The sequence below is a fragment of the Phascolarctos cinereus genome, unplaced genomic scaffold (assembly GCF_003287225.1).
Source record: "Phascolarctos cinereus isolate Bilbo 61053 unplaced genomic scaffold, phaCin_HiC Scaffold_726;HRSCAF=1367, whole genome shotgun sequence".
In the NCBI taxonomy this organism is placed as follows: Eukaryota; Metazoa; Chordata; class Mammalia; order Diprotodontia; family Phascolarctidae; genus Phascolarctos; species Phascolarctos cinereus.
The window spans coordinates 174612903-174639993 of NW_027556098.1; the positions used below are offsets into that span (position 1 = coordinate 174612903).

The 27091-nt window shown below is 45.1% G+C and overlaps 1 protein-coding gene across 3 annotated transcripts in view; it reads right to left on the minus strand.

The window, feature by feature from the left end:
* Window positions 1-5965: 5965 nt before the first annotated feature.
* Window positions 5966-27091, minus strand: part of USP2 (ubiquitin specific peptidase 2) — a 30917-nt gene continuing 9791 nt past the window's right edge. Inside the window, exons 1-12 of one of the 3 annotated variants that reach the window (XM_020984840.2) lie at window positions 14999-15464; window positions 11589-11639; window positions 10621-10744; window positions 10279-10390; window positions 10038-10148; window positions 9739-9803; window positions 9402-9505; window positions 9233-9313; window positions 9005-9083; window positions 8347-8454; window positions 8029-8149; window positions 5966-7744 (exon numbers count right to left, since the gene is read on the minus strand). In XM_020984840.2, the coding sequence (XP_020840499.1) occupies window positions 7657-7744; window positions 8029-8149; window positions 8347-8454; window positions 9005-9083; window positions 9233-9313; window positions 9402-9505; window positions 9739-9803; window positions 10038-10148; window positions 10279-10390; window positions 10621-10744; window positions 11589-11639; window positions 14999-15145 (1191 nt within the window). In that variant the 5' untranslated portion in view covers window positions 15146-15464 and the 3' untranslated portion in view covers window positions 5966-7656. Of the gene's footprint in view, window positions 7745-8028; window positions 8165-8346; window positions 8455-9004; window positions 9084-9232; window positions 9314-9401; window positions 9506-9738; window positions 9804-10037; window positions 10149-10278; window positions 10391-10620; window positions 10745-11588; window positions 11640-14998; window positions 15465-27091 lie in introns of those variants that run through there. The other 2 variants (XM_020984837.2, XM_020984838.2) reach the window with 2 other exon arrangements.

The following is a 27091-nucleotide window of genomic DNA, read 5'->3' on the forward strand; positions in this document are numbered from 1 at the left end:
TGTAAAATGGTCTTTTAGGCAAACCTACCTTTGGCATTCAAACAACAGTGGCCGGATCACCAGAATTGCATTCTGCAGTAGAGTTTGAATGCAGTTCAGCTAAAGAAAGAACCCCAATTGCGCCTGGTACTTTATTTTGCCAGGTGGTTTTTAGAATCTTCCTAAGACAATCCAAATAGAAGCAATTCAGTTTCTTGGCATGGCGCTGGCATACTCTCCAGGTTTCACAGGCATACAACGATGAAGTTGCACAATGCTCTGTAGACCTTCAGTTTGGTAGGCAGCCTAATACCTCTTCTCGTCCACACTTCCCTTCAGAATCTCCCAAACACTGAGCTAGCTCTGGCAATGCATGTATCAATTTCATTATCAATGTGTACATCCCTGGAAAGTATACTGCCAAGGTAAGTTAACTTATCCACAGCACTCTTTATTTGCTGTAACTGATGGTTCCACACGTGGATAGTGTGGTACTGGCTGGTGCAGAACTTCTGTTTTCTTGTTGTTAATCATCAGGCCAAAATTAGCACAAAGGACAGAGAATCGATTCATACTCTGTTGCATCTCAGCCTCCATTTTAGTCTTGGCTTGTAGCCTTTTCAAGTTAAATAATTTACTATCAGTGGTAACCTACTTTGATGATATTTTCATCCTCATTGAAGGAGTTCAACATTGCTGAAAACATCATGCTAAAAATCTTGGGAGCAAGCACACAGTTCTGCTTCACTCCATTTCCATTGGGAAAGTGTGACAGCGTTGTACATTATCCGGAACCCTTGCAAGCATGCCACCATGAAACTGACATATAATATTGATAAACTTCTCTAGCCAACCAAATTTTGCCATGATCTTCTACAAGCCCTCATGACCGACAGTATCAAAGGCCTTGGTCAGATTGCCAAACATTGTGTACACCCTCTGTTCTGCTCCTGGCATTTCTCCTGGAGTTGCTGGGCAGCAAAAACCATATCAATTGTTCTTCAGCCTTTTCTGAAGCCACACTGGCTCTTGGGTAAAAGACTATCTTGCAGGTGAAGGATCAGCCTATTAAGGAGGACTTTGACAAGAATCTTGCTGGCAATAACTAAGAGAGAGACTCCTCTGTGATTGTCACAGGACAACCTATATCCCTTTCCTTTGTAGAGATAAACAATGGAGGCATCCTTGAACTCCTGGGGGATAATCTCCTCTTGCCATATAACTTAGAACATTTCCACCAGTTTTTATATGAGCAGTGGACCCCCTGTCTTGTATATATCAGCTGGAATAGAATCAACACCAGGCACTTTGCCACATGAGAGGAGTCTAATGGCATTCTATATCTCTTGTTCAGCTAGAAGTTCAGCTAGAGAGGGATTGACTTCAACCTGAGGTATGTGGTCAATGGCTTTAGCATTGGTTGATGACAGTCTATTGAGAAGACCATGGAAGTGTTCAGCCCATCTCTCCAGGATCATGTCCTTGTCACTGATCAGTGTGGCTCCATCAGAGGTGAGTAGTTGAGATGCACCATAGGTCTTTTGGCCCATGAAAAGCCTTCAGGGCATCATGAAAATGCTTTGGATTGTTACTATCAGTGTGAAACTGTATTTCATCTGCCTTCTTACTGAGTCAAGAACCCTGCATCTTTCTACACTTTATTTTTTTTTTTGAATAGTCAGCCAATAGTCAAAAAAAATTTATTGAATACCTCCTATGCATTAGGGACTGTACTAAGAGCTGGGGATAGGAAAAAATGGCAGCAGACAGCATTTGCTCTCAAACAGCTCACAGTCTAATGGGGAAGACAATATGCAAACAAATTGTTTGTTGTTTATCCTTCCGTCTTGAAGAGACCAGTGACATTAGGAGGGCGATGTCCTGACTTGCAAGTGAATTGAATCTAAGTGCTTTACTTTTGATGGAATTAAATACTGCCTTCTTAGAGAAGGATGAACTATCCTGCCGATAAACCTTGTAGAGTTCTTGTTTTTTCATTTAGCAGCTCCTGAATTTCCCCATCATTTTCATCAAATTATTCTTGATGTTTGTGAGTGTTCTGGCCCAGATAAGTAAATGTGGTGCTGTACACCAAATCTCTGAAAGCTCCCCACTCCTTTTTTGCTTCACTGTTGCCAACTGGCTCATAGAAGTGCTCTAATTTGTTGACATTAAGTCTTCTGGCAATTGGCTTGCCTTGGGGCCTGCAGCTTTTGTTGAATGCGAATATTTAGCTTGGAAAAGATATGTCCATGATCAGTCCAGCACTCTGGGCCACACATTGCCTTTGTGACTCTCACACCCTGTCTGTCTCATCTCCTTACAATGACATAGTCTACTAAATACCAATGTTTGCTATGAAGGTGCACCATGAGGTTTTATTGCTGAGCTGAAGTTTATTTAATTGAAGTTTAGGTAAACAGAAGGATGATATTGGTGATGAGGTCATGAGATGCACAAATCTTCAGTGGTAAGTGACCATTGCTGTTGCTGTTTTCCAACTCCATTCCTCCCAAGGACTCTCTGCCGTGTCTGATAGTCTGTTACTACTCTGGTGTTAAAGTCACCCAGAATTACAAGCTTGTCTTCTTTTGGCACATTAAGGATGAGGATCTCAAGGTCTTCATAAAATTTTTCTTTGACCTCATTAGAGTTCATCATGGTGGGAGCATATGCACTGATTATGGTGGCATGGCACTTTCCTGCAAGTGGTAATCACATTGTCATAAGTTCACTCCTTTTGGGAGGCATACAGGCTTGTTGACTAGATTAGTTTTGATTGTGAAACCTATACCAGCTCTACAGTTCTCTCCATCACTATAATCACTCTGACTCCAGCTCTGACTCCAGTAAGCTAGCCTTCATTTGCCAGCTTTGTTTTATTTAGATGGGATACCTGCTGAGTTTTCTTGCAACAAGAACTGTTCACCTTTCAGGTCTACTAGATTTCTTGTTGCCCATAAATGTGAACACATTCCATGTACCAAAGGTGAGTAGAATCATCTTTGCAAAAGTTTTTGTACTTTTTTTGTGTTTCCACCATAGGGTGGAATCCCCGCCGTCTTCAATAAGCAGACCAGGGTTATGTTAGGTGAAGCAGACAATTTTTAGGGCACCTTTTCTAGCCCCTTTCTCATGTTAGGAGGTATGCAATGTGGTCCTTACAAAGGGCTGCTCAGACATCTAGGGGGCTGCCAAATCTCATTGCTGCTTCAGTCCAGTGAGAAAATTACCCTATGGTCTGGGCCACCTATATGCAGGGTTGTGACTGTAGTTCCCAGTGTATTTGCACCTGCTGCTTTATCACTTGCCTGCTGCCACAGGACTTTGAGGTAGATAAAAATGGTAAAATGGTATGGGTGATGTCATTTGACTTCATACATTTGTGCACTGAATTCATGCACAAATTGTATTTAAGTGAGGCAGAATTGCATGAAGTCATCAGCCCCACTCTCTCTTTCAGAGTCATTGAACACCACTGGCAATACAAAAGTCAAAACAACTGGCAATGGTTGGGATGCAGGGGATGACCTCGGCGTCTTTGATGTCTGATTAAGTTCTAAGTGCTCCACAGCCCTTGCCTTCCACTGCCTTCATGGTTCGTTGGAACAAATTGTTCATCTCTACCCATTCTGCTGGGGGAAGTCGTCACATGTTTGGGGTAGACACCCCCTGACTCACTGATGGGTCTAAGGTCAGTCGATTACTCTTGATCTCATTTAGCCTGTCTGCTGAGATGGCCTCAGGATGTCAGGACACTAGGGAAAGTTCCTAGGGGTTCAAGGTCGTGATTGCTTTTTTCCTGAGAAAAAGCCCTGTTGTTGTTCATGGGATGGGGTGGGTGTTGGCTTGACCTTTGCTTCTTTCCCATAAGAATATTCCCCAAGGCCATGGGTCCTCTTTTCTGTCTATACTTACTTTTTTGGTGGTCTCATAGATGCCCAAGGATTCAATGATCATCTCTACATGGATGACTCTCAGATCTACATACCTAGCTCACCTCTCTCCTGTATTCCAGTCTCTTATTTCCAGCTGTCCACTGGCTATCTACACATAGATGCAGGCAACTCAAAACTCCCTGTATTCGACAGAACTTATAACATCATCCCTAAACCCCTTCTCCAAACTTCCCTATTTCTCTTGAGACCACTGTTCCAGCAGTTCCTTGTTTTCACAGTGTTGAAGGTATCTTTACTCTTCCCTCTTCATTACCTTCCATAACCAGTTAATTGTCTGGTCTGGTCACATCTTTTGTATTAGTCCCTTCCTTTACACCATCTTAGATATTTTGTATCATTCTTTCATGTACTTTGCTGGAACCAAATGACCATAGTACTCCCTGAACCTGATTTTCCATCTCCCATCTGTATTCTTTCTCACAGGTTTCCCCCCCCCCCAATTCCTAGAACACATTCCCCTTCATCTCACCTCTTAGAATCCCTAGCTTCCTTCCAGAAGCAGCCTAGGTGCCCTTCTCCTAAATGAAGTCTTCTCATCCCTCCAGTTATTAGTGTTCTCTTCCTCTTCAAATGAACTTGGACATACTCAAGCACCCATATTCTAACCCGCCCCCTATTCCTGAGTAGAACATAAATTCTGTGAGGGCAAGGGTTATTTAGCATTTTTTTTAATCCATTACACTCAGCCTTGCCCAGAGGTGGTTAATAAAGAAAGGGAATGAGACAGCACAGTTGGGGTGGGGATTGGGAGCAAAGAGGGCCAGATAAGGGTATGCCATTTCCCTAATAAAATCCGAGTTTATGGGATCTTAGTACTTGGCACACTCAAAAGACTACTTTATGGCTTCAGGATCGGTATAGTATTGTACAAATGATGTTAAAGGAAGGATGGCTAAGAGAGGTGGAGGAAATCTTGAGATTAAATCTAATCTAAATTTACAGTGACTTCAGCAATTAAAGGTTGAGAGAGCAAATGCTGGACAAACATGAGGAAAAATATTCAAAATCAAAGGATACAAGTCTAAAGTAATAGGGCTCTTATTTTTAACAGTCAAGATAATATTACGTAAAACTGAAAAAAAAATTGCCTTTACTGCATGAGGTAAGGTTTTACTTTAACCTAACACAAAAGTATGTGTAATTATGTAATGAGGAAGATTTTGCAATCTTATAGACATGTGACTCTTGGTTTAAATAGTTACTGCTGTAATCAGTGGGTGTTCTTTCATGTAGGTTGTTTAGAAGGGGAAATGCAGGTACTTATTAAAAAGGGTTTACTCATAGAACTTTGGAAACCGAAGGGCTGAACGCATCTAATCAAACCTCACCACATTTCAGGTGAGGAAACTGAGGTCCCAGCATATTGTCAGAGAAGAAACGGCAAAGCAGGAGAAGCTCCCTGAAAGCAAGATTTCAGAGAAAGACCTTCCTCAAAATTTGAGATAACAATGGGATGGGTTGCCCTAGGAAACATATTCCTCATCCCTGAAGATTTTTAAGTGGAAGCTGGATGATCAGTTGCTATGAAGAGGTTGGGCGAGATGACCCAGAAGCCTTTTCTAGTTCTGAGGTTCTACGATGTTCAACAATCGCCCAACATACATCAATACACATCACTGTTGTTGGTGTTCGGTTGTTTCAGTCACTTGTGAATTTTTGTGACCCCATTTGCACTTTTCTTGGCAGAGATACTGGAATGGTTTGCTGTTTCCTTTTCCGGCTCATTTTACAGATGAGTGTTAAGTGACTTGCTCAGAGTCACACAGCTAGTGTCCGAGGTCAGAACTGAACTCATGATGACGAAGTCTTTCTGACTTATGACCCGGTGCTCTATCCACTGTGCCATCCAGCTGCCCAATATATGTCATTAGGGACAGAATTCCTAATACCCGGGGTTGCGCTTCCTGCCTTACACGACACTGCCATTGCTCAGGGTGTGGTAGATCACCAAGACTATGCAATAAAAACTCTTAAGCATCAAATTGTAAAGTGCTCTGTCTGGACACAGTTGACTCACAAAGAAAGGCTTTTTTTTTCAAAGCTAAAATTTATTCTGTACAAGGTTCCACTGTACATTAGACATTCTCTTTTACTCTTGCTTACACAGTAAGCAAGTGTACACTAGCCCCTTGGCTCAGGTTTACAGGTCTCCCCTGGAGAAGGGGGTCAGGCCAGATAAACTTATGGAGTCTTCCCCTTAATTCACTGGAGTGCCTCAATCTGAGGAGCACAAGTTGATCCTGGGTCTGCTGGTGGGGGAGGACCCATGGAGCTGAGTTCCTTGGGGTTGGATAATCTTTCTTTCCAGAGACCCAGTGGAGTTGTGTCCATCTACCTAAGGGAAGAACCAGACCCTTGTTGGGGAGAAACACTAAGAAGGGCTGAGGCAGCATGTCCCAAAGCACTCATGGCTGTAGCTCTCAGGATGGTACCAAAGACTAATGCTAAAAGGAGCCAAAGGGGCAGCATGGGTGTCCCTGAGAAACTCAGTCCAAGGGGCCTATGTCTGAGAAGCTCTGAGGGAAGGAGGGAATGGAAGGGAGGAAGGGAATAAATTAAAAGAAAAACTGGGAAAGGTGCCAGGGAAATGGTTTGTACTGTCCTTTAAATGCCTAGGAAGTGGAACCATAGATTGATTGGAGGAAGTGGGCAGGGAGAATCAGACACCTTGTCATGAGAGATGTTCTCCTCACCTACTTGCTTCTTCATCTCACTGCACTGTGAAGTAAGTCAGTGGTATAAGGACATAGCTCCTATTCCCCCAGCAAGTTTGAGCATGACACTGGGGGGAAGGGAAAACAAGGCAGAGGGATATATCTGGGAAGGGCATTCCCCTAGTCCCCAAATGCTGTAAGGCACAATTCTCAGAGGCAACTAGGATCCATCCAAAAAGCTTTAACCAAAAAAAAAAAAAAAAAAAAGAAAGAAACTTGTTAGATGCCAGTTCTATAATGGCTGTGCCCTGGGGCCCTGCTGACATGCCTGCCTAGCACCACTGGGGGCTATTATTAGAAAAAGTTGTGCTTGACAAGTTAAAAAATAAAACCAACACAACTTCCCAGCTGCAGAGGCATACAGGAGAACACCTCCAGTCTGAGAACTCTGCTTGTAGTTGTTGGAAAAACAAAAAGAAAGAAAAAAGAAAATTGGGCTTTTAAAAACAAAAACTGCTTATTTCAAAAAAATATCCCACAATCAGTTCCTCTGGAGTTAGCAGCATCAGGAGGCCTCCTGGCTCATGTGTGACTTCAGCAGGCTGGCGGTCCAGGATGGGGTCTCCTCTCTGCAGAGCCAGCATGGCTAGACGCAGTCTTCCTGGTCAGGCTCCTGAGGGCGAGGTCTCAGGAGGAGTTCGAAGCTGGAGACAGCAGCAAATGGATGAGGGCCTTCTCCCCACAACTGCTGTTATTTATTACACACATGGAAAACACACGTTTAAAAAAAAAGAAAACACGAGAAGCCCAGGGAGTGCCTTGCTGACTCCAGTCTCCGCATCCTGCTTTCTCCCAGCCAGGTCTGGGCGAACCTTGGGAACACCCAGCTCCTCTCTCCCGGCCCCTGACCAGGCTGTATAAACTCCTGCTCGGCAGCTTTATTTTAGTTTATTACTCTCTCTCTTTCGCTTTCATTTGCAGTTTCTTTTTTTTTGTCTTTTTAAAAAAACTTGGGATGTGGGGCTGCCACGGGGACGGGGAGGTGGGGTGTGACACCCCTGCCGCTACATACGGGAGGGTGGACTGGCCAGTTCGTAAAAGAGCAAATAGGCATCGCTGCTTCGCACTTGGCTGGAGGACATGGGTGTGACGCTGCGGAAGAAAGGAAATCTCCATTTATTCCTATGCTCTCTAGTGTTTTTAATAGGAATGGGTGTTATATTTTGTCAAAAGTTTTTTCTAAATCATGGTCAAGGGCTAGCCAAGGGACATCTCTGGAAAACTAGCACTGATATGGGGCAACTACTTTGCTACCACTAGAATTTTTCAACAACCCCAAGGTCTTTGCTTGCTGTAATACAGAAACTCTGCCCTTCCTGGCCCACCCATACCTGCTAGGAGAGGGGGAGGGGCACACCGTTCCCAAGACCACTCACCTGGAGTCATTAAAAGTGTGCCATTCTCCTGTCACTGGACTCCGACAATAGGCAGTATAGTGGCCACCCATGGTGGTTCCAGAGTGATTGGACACAGCATACAGGTTGTAAACAGCGTGGTCTAAACGAGGAAGTCCTGAGTCAAACAGCAGCAAGGGGCACAAGGCTTCAAGCCCCTATGGGTCTCGGCCACCCCTCCTTCCATCCTCTATCCCGCTCTCAGTTGGCTCTAAGTATTCCTCTTACTCTCATCCTAAAGGTGGTGATGCCTCCCCCTTCTCCCCTTCATCCCCACCCAAATTCTGTTAAGACACTCACTGGTGTTCTCTGAGGCAAATTCTCTCAAGTCCAGGTCTCTCAGTGGGAAGTTCACAAATGTTGTGAGTTTGCTGGTTCGTATCCTGGATTCTGAGAATCGCTTTAGATCTGGAATTGGTTTGAGTTAAGAGCAGAGAGGGTAGTATTTGCTCGTCACTTATTGTCTGCTAAGTAAATGGCACCATGTTCAGTGCTGTATGAGCACAAAGTCCAAATAATGAATATAGGAATCCTAACTGAGCTTTCTTGTTTTTAAGAAAGCAGAAAAATAGTCAAGAGCTAACATTTACATAGCACTTTCATTGTGCCAGGCATAATGCTAAGTGCTTTACAATTATCATCTCCTTTGATCCTCACAACAGCCCTGGGAGGTACATGCTATTACAATTCCCATTTTACAGATGAGAACACAGAGAGAAGGTAAGTGACTTTCCCAGAGTCACACTAGTAAACATCCGAGGCCACATTTGAATTCAGGTCTTCCTAACTCAAGGTTTAGTGCTCCATCTACTGCACCACCTATCTGCCTCACACAATGAGGATTTCATTGTCCCACTCCTGTATTACCCTCACCTCCCCACAATTCAATCAGTCCATTTCATTACACTTCACCCTCCCTCAAAATCAAGATGCCTATCTTGGTAGGCCCTAAGGATACGGAGCACCAAGATCTTTGGGAACTTCTGGATGGAGAATTTCTTTATACACCTTTTTCTGGCTCGGCAGCGACAGCATGTCTGAAAAACATAAGGAACAGAACGGATGAGTTGTGGGGAAGATCATAGGACTCAATGGTAGTGAACCCTAGCGCTTGATCAGCTGAACACCAAGTAAACTAAGGTGCTAACAAAAAGTTGTTATTTGCCTACTGGAAAGCATCACTTACTGGCTTCTCATCTCCATCAAGCACATCCTCTTTGGTGAAGAGCCTCATGCAGTCCATCAAGGTCACCTCAGGATAGCCCCGCTAGGAGGATACAGAGCTAAGGTAAGAGGCCATGGAGAGGAAAGGATGGGAAGGGGAATTTTAGAAGTGGGGTAGCAGCCAGAATTACCTTAGCAATGGGTAGAGAGAGGTCCCAGAAGGGGTCGAAGACGGTAGAGCAATAACCACACTCGGTACATGTCAGGGAGCTCTTTAGCTGCCCAACAAAGAGATCTGAGGGGAAAAGATGGAAGTGAGACACATAAGCAAAGAGGATAAGGACATGCAGTAATACACATTAGATTATGTGCTCTCTTTTCAGTATCCTGATGGTACTGCTACCAAGCGCTAAATCCTGGGAAGGACAGTGATCTTCCCTTGGGGATCTCCATCCTCTTTTCCCAATTGCTCAGGTACAAAGTGACAATAAAACTTGAAATTCCTCACCGATGATTTCTAGCACTCACCCCCAATCCGACTGTCTTCCCGTTCCAGATATTTCCTCCACATTTGTCGCCCTTTCTCCTCATCTCTGTGGTACCCAGAAAGAGAAAGATTAAACAATAACTGAGTTAAGGTCCAGATTCTGATAAGCTACAAGTGTAATAGAAGCACTGACCCAAAATGGCACTCAGATCTAATGTAGAATCTATCCTACTTTGGTTCTCTTGGTCATTTCATTGTCTTTTGCTTTTGTGGGGGAAGGTGGGAGAACCCATTTTTTCCTTTAAGTTTTTCTTTCTGCCCATTCTCTTTTCTCACTTACGGAAGGTGATCGAGGTTCTCAGGGTTGGACTTGGGCCGTACCGTGACCCGGTTCACCTCATTGTGGAGTCCATCCAGAAGAAAACGAAGGAACTCCTGAGCATCCTGTTGGCTGAACAAAGAGAAGGGAAAACAGTAAGGGGGAGGGGAGAGGGCAAGTAGGTCATACACATTTTCCCAGAGGTTCTCAACTGTCCCCTTCACCCACCCTGGGAAGAGACATCTCTCTGCAGAAGCCTTACTTATAGCCAACGAATCGGGGTGCAAATCTCTGGATCTGGGTCTTGAACTCTGATGGGCTCACCACATCATTAGCTGACGAAGTCCATATGGTCTGGATCAGTTTTGCGAATTCTATTGGGAAGAAAAGGTGTCTGAAAATGCCAGGACACAGAACAGTCCATTAAGGGTCTCTGAAACTGGGGCTCTAACCACAGTAGACAAATGCCAAAAAAAGGGAAAATGGTAGACAACATGACCAAAGGGGAGACCAGAGAACAGCTGAAGCAGCTGTCACGGAAAGAAGGGAAAATAGATTTCCAGACAGCATGGGTTAACAGGACAACTGCCCAAAGATTCCTCACCCTCCATAAGGGCTGTATGTGCATGGCTGCTGCTGTTGAGGTCACGGAGGTAGAGCCTCTGGAGGCAATAATCTCTCAGCTCCCGGGTATTGCTCAGGCACTGCAGGATTGAGTTCATGAAGCACTGAAAGAGATGACAGGAGCCATTACTGGGCAAAGCAGAGAGATAAGGTTTCTGTACACTATAAGCAAGGCTTGAGAATTGCATTCTCTACCCCCGCCCCATAAGTGTTTCTATTCACAGAATTTGTGCTTTAATTTATCAAGGAATAAAAATATCAATGTGCCGGGAAAAATGGAATATTTAGGCATTAAAATATACATGTATAAATAACAGTATTAAAATGCACCCCTCACTGGGACTCCAACCCCCCACCCCCAACGCCCACCAATGTGCTATGTCCTAGGCGGCTGCCTACCTTACCTATCCCTAGTCTCAGCTCAGTCCGTAGGAGAGATGTGTGGCCCCAATCTAGAGTTCTAGCTTCCCTAGCATACAGGAACTCTTTGGTTTACCCCAGATATGAATCCTCCCACAACCTCAAGTTCCTCTTTTCATAAGTGAAAGGATTGTTGACCTGTAGTAAATTCCCTGTGTCAGCATAGGATGATGTAAAGAGTTATTTATTGCAGGGGTGTGCAACAGGGTGTGGGCAAGATTGGGAATAAGGGAATAGAAAATGGAGGGATACCCCTGAGGGCAAGGATCAGGAAGGGTATTAACACTGTCAGTTAAAAGGGAAGCTCCCCTTCAGCAGGGCTTTTTTCTGGGGAATTGAGGCAAGACATCATATAATTCTGGGAAATGCCAACCAGGTAAAGAAGGTACCAATTGGCTTAGCAGGTGGTTATCTTGCCTACAGCTAAGTGGGCGGCTCTAGTTAGGATGGCTCTGCCAGGAACAGGAGGGGGAGTCTTGAGGAACAGCTGGGTTGGGTAGAGATGTGCAGTTTAGGCTTAGTACTCACCGTGTTCCCAAGGTTTCGAAGACCAGCCAGACCCTGGGTGCTTTTGGAGGTCTGAAAAAACCAAACAAACAAATAAATAAATAATGCACGAAACATTAAGCAGAAGCCTAGTCAGCTCTGCAGGCAGGGCCTGTGCTAGGTCCATAGCTCCATTCTGACAGGGGCCTTGCACTTCCCTAAGCCATGAGCACCAGGCCACAGATATTATTTTCATCAGGCTCTCTTTACTTCTCAGGTCTGTGCTCCTTGTGGAAAAGAGGGGTAAAGAATGCCTTTCCAACAAAGAACAAAAGTGCTCTTCAGAATTTTGCTTTTTTTGTCAAAAACTATTTTATTTAATTATTTTTCACCTTTTCACTTATCTTTACTACTTTTCTCCTCTACAGCAGGCAAGGGCTAGCTGTTAAGGCTGAGAAATAGGAATTAGGACATGTGGGTTTCCCTCTACTCCTGGCTATGGGAGACTGCAAGTCAGAAAACTGGGGTTTTCTTTATGGCTCTGACTTATAGGATCATAGGATTTTAGAGCTGGAAGGGACCTCTGAGATCATCTAGTCCAACCCCCTTAATTTACAGATGAAGAAAATAAAGCCTAGAGAAGTTAAGTGACTTGCCCAAGATGAACAATCCCTAATTTTACCATGGTTGCCCAATATACAAAGTGGGAAAAACTACAATGGCCACTTCAAAGAGGGCTTGAAAAGTTTAATGAAATAAATCATAAACCATGTTTTCAGATCTTCAGCTGAGAGAAGCTCAAGTCTCTGCCAGTCCAAAATGCCACTGACAGGTGGAATTCCTTCCTGCTTCGCTCAGCTCCCAAGGGCTGATGAATTAAGAGCTAGGAGAATCTTCCTTCCCTGGCTCCATGGCTTGGGTTCTGACATCCTGAGAGGCTACTGGCTGGGAATCCTAGTGATGGCAAATTAGGGTGATTTGATATCACTCAGGTGGCTAAGCAGAGATAAAAGTCTGGCTGAAGGGTGCTATTCTTACTTCCCTATAATGGGGGCTGGTGAGAAGTGATGCAGGTATAACAGGTGCTCAGGCAGGAAGTCAGGATGCCCATTGTTAAGGCACCTTTACTGATCCAAGTAGGCAGAAAGTCTAAAGTGTCAAAAGGGGTTAAAACAGTATCTTCAAGATGTCTGCCAACTCTACTTCTAGGGAGATGGTCCAGGATCAGACAGCTCCAGAGCTGTACTGGCTGGGGCTTGTATGGGGCCAGCTCAACCCTCATCAGAACAGGAGCTTGAAATAGCTCGGCTAAAATTACTCTTGCTATACACTGACAGCCTACATAGTTGTCAGAGGCTCACTACCCCAAGAGAAGTGGTTAGGGAAAGGAGAGCTGGGTGGACATGGGGCCTTCTTTTAAATGTTGCTTTGTTGAACTCATAACTAAGTTTTAAGATCTCCCTCAGTAATAAAGCTGAATCCCAGCATGTGAAGTCAGATTGTGCCACTGAAAAACAGCCCTTAAATATGTAGTCAGAGGGAAAGGTATGTTGATACCACGTGAAAGCTGTCATACCTGAGAAGGAAAACAGGATGCCAGGGCTGATATTGTATGGCCCTAACTAAATAAGAGAAAGTAATATTTAGGGGTTAGGGCAGTCTAGCTTGCAGCAGCATCCTGATATGGAAAAGATTTGTTCATGTGATCTTTGGGGTAGAAACCTGATTAAATTAATATGCAAGTGGCCCTAGAGAAGTACAAAGTACACATTATTGAGACTAATACATTTCTCTGTTTTGAGGATTCCTAACTGAATGCTGAAAACTCTGCCCTCAGACACCATCTAATACCTGTCTTTGGCATAGTCCTACACACCTTAACCTACTGTACCAAGTTCTTTAACTTGCACACATGAAAAAACTGGGGCCATGAGCATCCTTCCAACCATGCCAATAACAGTGTTTACCAATGTCAAGGTATTACATCTATGGTAATAGCCTAGGGGAAGAATATAGGGTCATCTTTCAACCTAGGTTCCCCCAAGATGTTTTAAATTAGGAACTGATAGCTTGGGAGAAGAAGGGTCAAACAATGTCATTACTATTACTATCCATTATGATTTTGCCCCTTGTATCCAAGTTGTCAGCTTGTGCCCCCCACTGCCCTCTCCAGGTCTGTGGGGGATAATTGTTTGCATAAAACTTCCTGAATTCATCCTTCTTGCCAAATACTAAGACCCATGTGCAGGAAGTGGAACTGCTGGATACCAAGAGTCTAGAGGAGAGTAATGCTGCTTTGCATTCAGTCAAATAGTCTGCCATTGAATAGGAAATTAGGAGCTCCAGGGAAAGTCAGCACTTTCCATTCTAGGGAGGAACAAAATGTCCCAGGAGTGACCTTTCTTACCAAAAACAATCCTACCTCTGGACCAACAAGGAGAGGCTAAGACTGAGGAGCTGGGGAGACTTCAACTAGCTTCTTGCCCCCTTTCCTTAAGACTGTAGGAATTCTGATAATTTCAGGCAATTCTTAAAACTGGTCATTAGAAAATGTGTGATTCAGTGACAATAAATATGTATAGAAGGTGGCCAGTTTCCTCCCCCACCTCTTTAATACCTAATATCTAACAGCCTTTACCCTTCAGAGAAAGAATAGGGAAGGTTAGGACAGACATGGGAGGGGCTGACAAGTTAAAAGAAACTGTCTCTGAATTACACCAGAACATAAAAAAGATATTTAAGGATCAGAGGTCACAAGAAAGTTCAGTTGAGACTTATTACTTAACACCCAGGATCATTAGGAGAGCACCTTTGTGACTATTTCACCTGTTCTGACAGGGTCAGCCATGGGTCCTGGCTGAAGCCCAGAAACCCGGTGTGGCTCTGGCACGAGGCAAACCACGCTCTGCCAGGACGAGTCAGCAGTGCCTGTTACATAATAGCTGTCAAGCTCCTGCCCCTTTTTGCTCTCTTAAAGGGAGGAAGGAAGGAGAGGTCAATTTGTCTCCAAGTTACAGCACTGTTCTAAGGTGCTTTATAAATTTTAGGGGCGTATGATTTCATTCAATAAAGCTGAATTTGGCCCACAGAAAGGTGGGGGATTCCCCTCCCCCTCTCACAGCTGCTCTGCCCTTCACAGGGTCACAGGGCTTTCCCCAAAGCCCAGGGACACGCTTTGGAAACAACGTCTTTTGTGCTGGGATTCCGGCCTAGGAGTGCCGTCCAGAACACACTACTACGGTTCCCCTTCCCTCGCACCTGTCCCGACTCCAGTCAGGAAGCCTCCGGATCCCCACGACTCAGGGTGGGGGTGGGGGAACAGTCCCTAGGGGTGTCCTGTTCTGGGCTCACCTGGGAAAGGAGGAACTGACCTCCGGGGGGGGCAGAGAGCTGGGCAGGGGGCGACGGGAAAGGAGCGGCCCCCGCCCAGGGCGGGAGGGGTCCCGGCGTACCTTGGCTTTGTTGAGCAGTAGCCCCACGAAGGTGGAGAGCAGCAGGGAGCGGGGGAGCGGGGCACGGGGCCGCAGCTCCTTCCCGAAGGCGGGGAAAGGGGCTGCGGGTGGCTCCTCGGGCAGGGTCACGGTGTACGAGGTGCGCATGCTGGGGGGCGGGCCGGACGGCAGGGGTGCTCAGCAGCGCTCCGCTCCCCTCCCCCAACAGACGTTAGCCGGCGGCGCGAGAGCCGGGAGGGGACACCCCGCGCCGAGGGCCCGGCGACCCTGGCGAGCGGGAAGCTCGCGCCGCGGGCGCGCTCCCCCAGCCGGTAATCGCTCCCGAGCCCGCACCGCGACCGCCGTCAGCGCTCCCACCGCCGCCCCAGCTCCCAGTGGGCTCGCGAGACCCGCCCCCCAACAACCTCCTCCGCCGCCTGCTCGGCAACTCGCGCAGCCAAACGACCGAGCGACTGTCGAACCCGAGCGGCCCGGAGGCTCGAGCCCGCTGACGTCACGGAGGGGCGGGCCGGGGGCGGGGTCGGGCGGGCCGCGGTTGAGAGCGCGCGAGAGGGCCCCGGGGCTGGGGGGTGGGGTGGGGTGGCGCGCGACTGCCCGCCGGCTCGAGAGGCCGTTGGGGGGCGCTCGGCCTGCCCAGGACCCCACCCCTCTCTAGTTTTCCAGGCAGGGGCCACAGGTACAGGGTTTAGGGCTACAGGGGATCTCAGAGATCATTTAGTCCAGCTCTCTCATTTTACTGATGAAGAAACTGAGGCCCTTGCACAAGGTCACACAGATAGTAAGCAAAGGAGCCAGGATTCGAGCGCTGCATTTAGAGTCTTGGAATCCCGCAAAGCGAGGGTTCATTTTAGATGCCAAAAATGTGACCTGGAGGTAAAATGACAAAGCCACACAGAAAGGACACAGCCAGCACTAGGACTGTTACAATCTTCAATACTAGATCTAGTGCCTTTCCCACTATATTGGCGGCCGCCCGCAAAGACAATGCACCCACAGAATGGAGAAAAACCATCTTTTGCCATCGCCAGGGAGAAATGCCCCTGGTTTAGAAGCCTCCCACTCCAAACACCATACTTACCCCCATTAACCAGGGTCTCCCACATCTAGCATTAACATTTTATAAGCTACAAGCTGGTGGAGAGAAAATTTGAACCAAATAGCCCACAGACATAAGTCAAGGATCTCAGTGGCTTTTTGCAGGGCAGAGGGTGGGTAAGAGACAGTTAAACTTTTCTGGGAAATGGATTTTCAGCTAAGTCACAAGCTGGTGTCTCATCTTCACTGTGACCATAATCTCAGCCTGCATACTTCTTTGGGGCCTCCTGGTTCTAGAGAATTTTATCTCTGACTCTATATCCCTCCCCCTCGGTGTAGCACATGGACCTGCCTGGAGAAAGTATCTTGTTTGGAGCTTGTAGGCTATATTTAGCAGCATTTAAAAATATTCAGAGAGGCAGCAGTGTGTGCTGTTACTCATCTGTGGGCTCCTTCTGTTCCTCTCATAAAAACAGGCCTGCTCATATTCACATGTACACAAATGGTGTCCACATGGCCATGGGCACATGGGTAATGGGTCCTGTACGCATGCATGGCGTGTACACTGTTCATTTGCTACCCAGGTACCTTCAGCTTCATGTTGAAGTTTGGGAAGCTGGGTTGTCTGCCAGCCCTAAGAAATGGTAGCCCATGGATGTGGTTGTAATGATTGGGAAGGCTGGGTGATGAGAATGGATTTGTTGGGGCTGTGCCTGCTGATATGTGCCAGGCATTCTGTGACTGCATGGATGTTAAAGGGCTAGACTGTCACAGCTACCACCCCAGTGTCCAGTCTTGATCATTTCACAACTGGACAACTGTAACAGGTTCCTTCCAGGCTTTCCTACTTCTAAACTCTCTTCTTTCTGATTCATTATACACATTGCAGTAATAACAAATTTTTCTCATACATTGCTTGGATCATGTCATTTTTCCTTGCTTAGAAATCAGTTTTTTATTGCCTTGTATTAAATTAAAACTCCTTAACATTTCCTTTAAGACTGTTCACTAATTGCTTCTTACTATCTCATCATCCATGCTTTTCCATACTCCCTGCTGTGAGCCAAGCAAACCCACGCACTGTACTCTTTAGGCAACCTGATTTCTCCCACTTCATCCTATCTTTGCACAGATGCGCCTCTCTGGGAAATCCCCCACCCCTTTCTGCCAGTCCACATCCCTTCTCCTCCTTCCAAACTCACCTCCTCCATGAAACTTTTGCATTGCTACCTACCCACTTAGCTTTTAACACTCCATTAACCATGTCCTCTTCAGCAATTAAGCACATAGTTTAAACACACTATATTAATTTGCATCTGGTTATGTTTTGCTTCATAAAGTCTTTTGTATTTGCTCTTCTGGGTGCATCTTTTGTTATGGCTGTCTGTGAGATGAAAACTGAAGGTCACAGGTGCTCATTCTTTAGGGAGTAGGCAATAAAATGAGGTGTCGGTATGAAGGAACTGATTGTTGGGGATGACAGTTCTGAGTGTTTTGGATAAAGTGCCTGAAAATCCAGCAACTTCTTGAGTAAAGGGGACAGGGTATGTACCTTCTTGTAAAGCAGACAGACTCCTTTCCTGCAGTCAAGAGCTGACTTAGCTGCCTAGGGACACTGGTAAGAGGCAGGTATCCTAACAGACAATCATAATGGCTGACAATTAGATAGTGAGTGCTTTGCATAATTTGTCTCTATGGGTCTTCAGTACTTTAAATATTATTATCCCCATTTTGCAGATGGGAAAACTGAAGCTCAGAGAGTTTAAGGGACTTGCCCAACAATCTGTATCTAGAAGGGACCTTGGAGATCATTATTTTTGCAGATGAAGAAACCAAGGCTGAGGGAAGATAATAAAAATAACTAGCCCAAGGTCACACACAGGTAGTAAGTACCAAGGCCAGGATTTGAACTCAGTTTCTGCCATTATAAATCCAGTTTTCTTCCTGTGCCACCATGGTACTTTCTATCCCTTCTCAGAATGGGCAGCCACGTTCCTCTCCTCTTTCTTCTCCTTGGCCAGAGAAGGTCAGGAAGCTATAACTAAGGAGAGTGAAGCCTCAGAATGGAGAATCCTTTTCTGGGAGCTTGTGAAGAGGAATGTGATAGAGGGAGTTCATACACTTAGCACTGGAAGGCACCTTAGAGGCCATCTGGTTGAACCCATTTTTCTTACTTTGGTCTGCCTTGGCTATGTGGTCACAGTTCCCTTTCCTGTGCCTTGAAAAAATAGGTTACTTTTAAATTGGACCAACCTCACCAGGCCAAGATAGTAATGTCTCTGTATTTGCTTGTTCTGCCTATGCTTCTTGAGGGCAGCATACACTTGTTTTCTACTTGCCTTCTAACTGGCCACAAGGTTTAAGTCCCAGCTTCTGTCAGTGACTTTGACTGCCTCTTCAAAGCGAGCCAGGCAAAAATCCCTATGATTCCAGGCCACATCTCAGATGCTGCTGCCTGAGGAAATCTGGGAAGAATGGACAGAGGCTGCTGAAACTCACAAACCGTCTGGCACCTGTTTCGTTTGTTCATTGTAGGGGGAGGAAAGGGATCAATCATTTTACTGTCTATGGGGCTGTAAGAGTACCCCTCAGAGGGAAGCGGAACCCTGGTTCCCTACCTTCTTTATACTCTGTCTGCCAACGGCACTCTCCACATTACACTGTCCACTCCCCTCCACCCTGCCTCCCTCCAAGACTTCTAGGAAGCAGGTTACTGATAGTGGCAAGTTCTGAATTACACTGCGCCCTGGGGGGAATGAGCCTGCTTCAGCAAGTTTTCAGAGACCAGCATATAGTCCCTGTCCTCTCACACCTGGGTTCATCAGGAAGTCAGTTCCAAGTATACAGTGAGGTTGAGTGGGGGCCACGTGTCCAATCCTGGGCTCTGGACATAGTGTTCACTTCCTAATCCTGATGATCAGTGGAGCAGTTCCCCCGGAGGCAGGGAACATTCTCTCAGACCTTGATTAACCCCTGCATAGCTCGAGCCAGTTCTGTCAATGAGTCATCCAGAATTTGGATGGGGGGGGGCAGGGAATGTTGTGTGTGTCAGGAATTAGATGGCAAAGAAAGTGCTGTTCAAAGACTGAGAAACTGAGGCACGTAACTTTTCTTTCTTTTTTTCAAAAATTTTTTAAAAATTGCTTTTTAGGCAATTGGGATTAACTGACTTGCCCAGGGTCACACAGCTAGGAAATGTCAAGTGTTTGGTTTGAGGCCTCATTTGAACTCAGGTCCTCCTGACTTCAGGGCTGGTGCTCTATCCACTGCGCCACCTAGCTGCCCCTGTAACTTTTCTTTCTCTGGCTGTTTAAAGGCCAAGAACTGAAGCCTGGAGAGGCAAAATGGGAGCCTTTTCACCTAACTTTCTTTTGCTAAAATCCTTTCATCAGCCAGGCAGCACTGGATGTGTATGAAACTCAAACTCTGGTATTCAGATGCCCAGCTAAGCACAAACCACTGAATGAATGCACTTTTGAGCCTTGGCATCTGGCTTTTTCTCCTAGCTAGGGGACCCTAGCTCTTCCTGGCTTTCTCTTCTAAGAGACTTTCTAACTTGTCAAACACAAATCCAATCTAATCCTCAGGGATAGTAATTCCAAGCTAATTAGGGGAGGGGGTAGTATCTGTGTTGGGGAGAAGGCCTCAAGGTGTCAAGCTATCACTGAAGAAAAAAGAGATAGGGTGAGGATTTAATTTGGTGGAGTAAAAAGAGCCAAGGGGAGGGAAGAGGAGGAAGAGAGGAAGGTCAAACCGCTCACCAAGGAACTCCTAGGACTGTCCTTGGTGTCCTTATTTGCCTGTTTAGAGTAACCCCTGGCTCACTTCAGGTCACTGCTGAAGTCCAAAGTCCTATCCAAGAGGGATGTGACCATGATTTATTACCTGAGTGGCACTTGCCACTAAGCAAATGGAACTAGGCTTAGGGCACTGAGTCAACAGCCCTAGGGGCAAAGAGGACCCAGGTATTCCTAAACTTGGGCTTCCAGATCTTGACTCCAGAAACTGACACATAAGTTAGGTGAGGAGGGGGTGGGGAAGCCCTGGAAGAAAATGGGTGTGCGGAGGGAGGGCTGTACTGATTCAGTTCCTGGCTCCCAGTGTGGCTCAGGGGGAGGAAGGGGGCAGGTGTCCAGACTGGTGACTTTGTCCTCTGGAGGTACCTCGGATTACAAGTATCTCCTCACTGTTCGTTTCTGTTTTACTTTGTTCCCTGCGGAGAGTGAGCCGAGCTGAACAGAGGAGGCTCAGTGCCAAGGGCCAGGAGAGAGAGCAGCTGGAGGGGGTGGAGCGGAGGTGGATTAGGAAGGATTGTAGGGGGTTAAAGCACAGTCCTGGCAGGACTCTGTAGAACAGCTTGTCCTTCCATAGGTCTAGGGAACATTAGAGGTGGGGTGGATAGGATGGGATGACAGCACATTGGGTATTGAGGCTTCCAGTTCTCTAGCAAGGCCAGAAGCCACCTGTGCTGGCTTGATTCCCTCTTTGGGTTTTGCTTCTAGCTGCTCTGGGCCCATCTTCCTCCTCCTCAGCTTCCTGCATTTTGGGAACAGCACCTACTCCACTGGAAGGCTTTTCTCTGGTACTGAACCTTTTCTTCTTCCTTCCTAGTCTGTTAATTTTTAGACTATGCCTGTCACAGTTCAGAGGCATTAAGTACAGGAGGAGGGGGTAGAAGAGGCCTAGGAATTTAGAATTTCTGATTTCTTCCTTCCAAAGCTGTTTCTCTTTCTCCTTTTGGCCTCAATTTCTTTCTCTGCTGCAGATAGATACTATACCAACAGAACAGGGTGAAGGCCTGGTGATATTACTATATCTTCAATGTCAGGGCCTGCTTTGGTCATCCTTACAAAGGCAAAGTATCTCCTGTACACCAACCACTGCCACTCTCTTAAGTTATCGGTAACTGAGTCGTCCTAAATGTCCATTGTGGCAATGTTGCCTTTCATGGTACTCCTGATTAAAGGCAGCGCCTAAACATAAGAAAATCAGGAGGAAGGGAGCCCAACCTAAGTTAGCTAGTTTAGTTCCCCTAGCTTCTTGAATATCTTTATTCATGTTCTACCTGGAGTGTCTTTCTTCCACTTTCTGCCCATTGGAACTCAAGCCCTTCTTCAAGCTCAAGCAGGAATGCCAATGCTTTGCAATCTTTCCCTAATGCCTCTAGCTGGAAGTGATCTCTACCCTTCTCTGAATTCTGTAGCATTTCCTTTGCTCCAGTCATGTGGCCTTTATTATATACAGCTATTTATTATAGTTGGGGCAGCCAGGTGGAGCAATGGACAGTTGTCAGGCCTGGACTCAGGAGGACTCATCTTCCTGAGTTCAATATCTGACCTCAGATACTTATGTGTAACCCTAAGCAAGTCACTTAACCCTGTTTGCCTCAGTTTCCTCATCTGCAAAAAGAGCTGGAAAAGGAAATAGTAAACCGCTACAGTATCTTGGCCAAAAAAAAGCCCCAAATGGGGTCACAAAGAGTCGGACATGCCTGAAAAATGACTGAACATCTATTACAGATATTTATTTCTTCTATTAGATTTTAAGCTCCTTGAAGGCAAGGACTGTGCTCATCCATCTTTGTAGCTCTCATAACACCTAGTACAGTGCCATGCACACAGCAGTTACTTGGTAAATGTTTGTTAATTGACTGAAAAAACTATAAGATGTGATTCCAGAGTATCAATTTGCCAATAGTATAGGCTTGTTCCTATTAGAGGAAGTGGTCAAGTTCCCATTCTAAGCTGCAAATGAGAAGGCTCTATCTTGCGCCAGTATCAGGAACTAGTTATATCATTGGAGGGAGGGGAAAAGAAGAGGATAGGAAGAAGGAAGGAAAGGAAAACAGATACAATAAAGCTTTTACACAGAAGAGTTTATGGCACTGGCCCATCAGATTTCTTTCTCTGCTGAAATTTTCTCAAATGGGTGGGTGAAATGTCAAATTTACATTTTTATCTGTTTCCCTGGCTTCACTGATGACCTCTAGGCATATGAGTCCCAAATTTACATATCCAGTTCTAATCTTGTTGCATCCCACATTGTCAACTGTCATGAGGGCTGCTTGGTCTAGTGGAAAGAGTACCAGGTTTGGAGTCAGAGGAGCTGGATTCAAATCCTGACTCTAGTACTTAGGACCTTCATGACGTCAGACAATTCACTATGCTTCTCTGGGTCTCAGTTCCTTCATCTGAAAAATAAAGGATTTGGGTAAGATGATCTCTAAAGTCCCTTCCAGCTTGAAATCTATGATCCACTGAGATTTTCTTCAGTTTCTCAAACTCAGCATGTCCCAAATGGAATTAATTTCCTTTCTCCTTAAAAATCACCTCTTCTCCAAGCCTCCCGAGTTTTTGAGGGCACCATTGTCAGATATTGTGGGATTGCTGTCATCTAGTTCATAAGCCTAGAGTCTTCCCTCTAACATTCTCCATATTCAGTCAGTTGCCAAGTTGTTGACTGTATCTCCAAGTCCTTTTACCTTCTCTTCAAATACATCGTCACTCCCCCCAAGTTCAGGCCCTCATTACTTTTTCATTTGTCCTAGACTATTGCAGTGGCCACCTAATTGATCCCCTTGCTTCCAGTCTCTCCCCTTACCCTCCTCCTCTACACAGCTGCCAAAATAATCTTCCTCAGGCACAGGCCTGACTATGTAATTCTCTTTCTCAAGACTTGTCAATGATATCCTATTTTCTCTAGAATAAAATACAGACTTCTCAGCCTGGCTCTGACCTACCTTATTGGTGTTATCTCATATCATCTCCTGTCTTCATGTATTCTACATTCCAGACAAACTAGACTACTAGTTATTACTTGAACTTTGCATTCTATTTCCCATCTTGTGCCTTTGTACAAGGCTGTTTCCTATATCCCCTTCATCTCTGCTTCTAATAATCTTTTGTTTTTGTTTTTTTAAGGCAGTTGGGGTTAAATGACTTGCCCAGGGTCACACAGCTAATAAGTGTCAAGTGTTTGGTCTGAGACTGGATTTGAACTCAGGTACTGCTGACTTCAGGGCCGGTGCTCTATCTACTGCGCCACCTAGCTGCCCCTGCTTCTAATAATCTTCATTTTCCCTCAAGGCTCAGATTATGTTCCACTGGGCTAGCATTCCAATGCCAAACAGAGGGCTTGGTATTTTATCCTCAGGCAACTGGGACGCACTTCTTCCTTCAAAAATAGAGTTATCTTTCTTCGGAATAACCTCGTATTTATTATCTGTCTGAATGTATCCCCTTGCTCCTATCCAAAAGAATGTAACTTTCTTGAGGGCAGGGGCTATTTTATTTTTCGTTTTTGATCTGAATTTCTTTCCAGTCTTGGCTTGTCTAATTCTGAATTTTAACTTCCTCCTAGATACCTAATCATCATGACAATGATGGTAATGCCATCGTTATCATTATATCATCATTATAAATGGTAACTTCCACTTATATAAATAGTACTTCACAGTTTGAAAAGCACTTTAACACATTATTTACTGAGCTGACCCAGCCAGGATCTCAAATTCACCTTGTTTCCAAACCTGAGTTTCCTAATCTACACAACTGGGGAGTTGGGAATGGGGGAAGGTGGGACTGGAGGCTTCTAAGATCCTAGTGACCTCCTTATCTTCCTGCCCACTATCCCTCTCCAATCTGCCCTTTCTCCAACCTTGATTTCTATGAATGGCCCTTCCATCCTTCTCTCAGTCACCCAAGGTTAGGATCTGTGTCCTGACAATAGCTACCTCTGCAATAGATCTGCATCTGTCACTTCCTTTACACTCCCCCACTACAATTCATTCATTCATTACATTCAACCATTCATTTATTCAACAAATGATGCTTTATTAAGCACCAGCTCATGCTAGGCTCCGGGCTAGGTCTGTGGCTATAAAGACAAAACCAGGACAATTCATGGCCTCCTTACATTCCATTGGGGGAAACACCACCAACAGAGAGAAGTAAATAGAGAATATGTACAAAGTGAATAGAATTTCTTGCGGGGGAGGAATTCTAGCAACCGGGGGAAGTCAGGAGAGTTCTCATGCCCAAGGCAGCACATGAACTGAGCCTCTAAGCAAATTAGAAATTCTCTGAGGTTCAGTGAGGAGGGAGTGTGTTCCAGGCATGAGATGAGAGATGGAATACCACATTCTGGAGAACAGCAAGGAGACTCTTTGCCTAGAACACTGAGGGTGGGAAAGTGAGTAATATGTCTAGAGAGGTAGGCTGAAACCAGACTGGCAATGCCAAAAAGAGGGATTTTTATTTTATCTTCAGGCACTAGGGACTCACTTCTTGAACAAGGGACCAACATGGTCAGACCTGTGTTTTAGGAATATTAATTTGGCAATTGTGTAGAGGTTAGATTGAAGAGGGGAGACTGGAGACAGGGAGACCCATTATTGGAAGGCTACTTCAACTGTCTTGGCCAGAGGTAACGAAGGCCTGAAAAACCCTCAAAAATGAGTCCTGCATCTTTCAGCCCTTCATCACCTCTGCCCTAGACTACTGCAAAATAGGCTACTCCTAACTAGTGACCCTTTCTTTATCTCTGGCACTTTTCTCTTGAGGCAGGCAGCTTGGTTTAGTCCTGGACTTGGAATCAAAAAAACCTGGGTTCAAATGCTGATTCAGACAACTTGCTAGTTGTGACTCTATGGTCACATTTAATGTAGTATCACTTAATCTGTGTGCCTCAGTTTCTTCATCTGTAAAATGGGGGTAATAATACTTGCAGTATCTACTTCACAGGGTTGTGAGATTCAATGAGTTAATAATGTATGTAGAACACTTTGCAAGCTTTAACTTACTATATAAATAACAGCTGAAGAGTAGCCTGGTGTAGTAAATAGAGGACTAGACCTGAAGTCACATTTGAATCTGGCTACAAATCTCACCTTGACGTGAATTGTGTGACCATAGGCAAGTCACTTAAGTTCAGAGTCTCAGGCAACTCCCTTGTATTTCTCTACTAAGTTAAGGATAGTTTAGTTGCAGTGGAGGCAGGAATTCACACACTGATGAAACCATAGATCGAGGGATCCACCCTCCTTCCTTTCCTTCCATCCTTCCTTCCTCCCTCCCTTCTTTCTCAGATATCACCTCTTTTATGAAGTATTCCTTATTATTCCTTAGTCTCTAAGCTGGAAATTATTTCTCTTCCTCTTAAAATCACAGAACTCGGTTTGGGTCTCTCCTTGCACTTAGCACACTTTACCTTGTAATCAAGTTATCTTTGTACATGTCCTTTCTCCTTTGAAATTTTAAGCTCCTTGAGAACAGGAACTGTTTAATTTCATATATTTGTGCTCTCAATGCCTAGCACAGCACTTTGCACAGAAGAAGTGCTTACTAAATGTTTGTTTAAATAGCTCTAGAGGACTGTTCTGCTACTTGAGAGTATGGTAGGTCACTCCCAGTAACAAGAGAAGAATCTGCAGGTGGTTGTATCTGCACCAGTGGAATTTGTCACTTCACTACTTCCTTCTCTGGTGCAAAGTTGAAGCTGTTCTAGAGGTCTGGAACTGAGAGGAAGAGGCCACTTTTGTAGGAGAGCCAAACAATTAGAACTCAGTCCATTTGATATAACACATCCACTAACCTGACAAAAATATGAAATTTCATGTATGTATGTATATATATACACACACACAGGTAGTCTCTAGTCATTAAATACTTCCTATGTCATGACATACTTCATATCCCACTACTCTATTAGATGTACTCTCTGCTATGATCCAAATGATTTAATGTTCCCTACCACACTTTGCCCAATCCCATCTTCCCACATTTGTTTTCCCTGCCTAGGACGTCCTACCCCACTGCTTTCCAGTTATTTAAGTCTTACTGGCAACTAAGTGGGGCAGTGGATGGAATGCTAGGCTTAGAGTCAAGAAGACTTGAGTTTAAAACTGGCCTCTGGATAAGTCACTTAACCTCTCTCTGCCTCAGTTTCTTCAATTGTAAAATACGATTAAGAGTACCTACTTTCTCAACGTTGTTGTAAGGATTAAATGAGATAACTTCTAAAGCACTTAGCACAATAGTAAGAAGTACCTATTGGTGCTTTATAGATCCTCCCTCCCTTCCTTTCTTCCTTCCTTCCTTCTTTCCCATCACTTAGTAAAGGCCAGATGAAGTCAAACCTTTTCTGTCCATCCTGTCCACAATAATGTCTTCCTCTTCTGAATTCCTAAAGCATTGTTCTGTGCATCATTCGGTCTGGATCTTACTATATATCAATACTGGTTGTGTGTTTTAGTGACTATTATATGACTATGTCCTGTCTTCGAAACTATATGATAAGCTCCTTGACAACGGGAAGTGAGTTTTACATCTTTCTATCTTACACAATAGAAGACTGGCCAATAAATGTTTGTCGATGAAGATATCAGACTGTCCTATCAGGATTCCATTGTCATGACACATTCCATGTCTGTATCTATTTTGGCCTCATAAAAATTTGTCATGACTGTCCTAGACCACATAAAGTATTAAGAGAGTTCAGAGGACAGAGGTGTGACATCAACTCTTGAATATTCTCCAAGTGAGTCCTTTCCTATGAACTCCTATGCACTCTGGTCGAGGCAAGTCATGAGCATGTTCAAAAGACCGCATTAAGTTTCTCTGCCATTCTTTAGGTTTATGAAATAGCAATAAGTCACTTAAGAAGCTCAGTTGTCCAAATACAGGACTCTGAAAGCCAGCTGGTTATCTCTCTGGCTCCCCCAACTGATGATGTAAGGCCATAAGACAGCTAAATATGGGAACATGACCCCAAAAGAAGATGGGGAGGCAGAAAAAGACAGAAGCAGCAACCCAAAGCAGCCTGGCCCCTCTTTTTGCCTACAAGTTCTGCTGCTGATCTCTTTCCCACACAACAAGAAGTTGAGGAGTTCCAGGTGTGATGGTTATCTGGTGTGGAGGGAGCTACAGTTGGTCCTGGTCTAGAAAGGGTCTGGAGGCCTTAATATATAGGAAAAGGAGAAGCAGCAGAGCTTTCTGGAGACCCTGGGGTCTGGCAGACTCCATGGAAAAGGAGAGGATAAGAATAGCAGTGGTTCTGGAG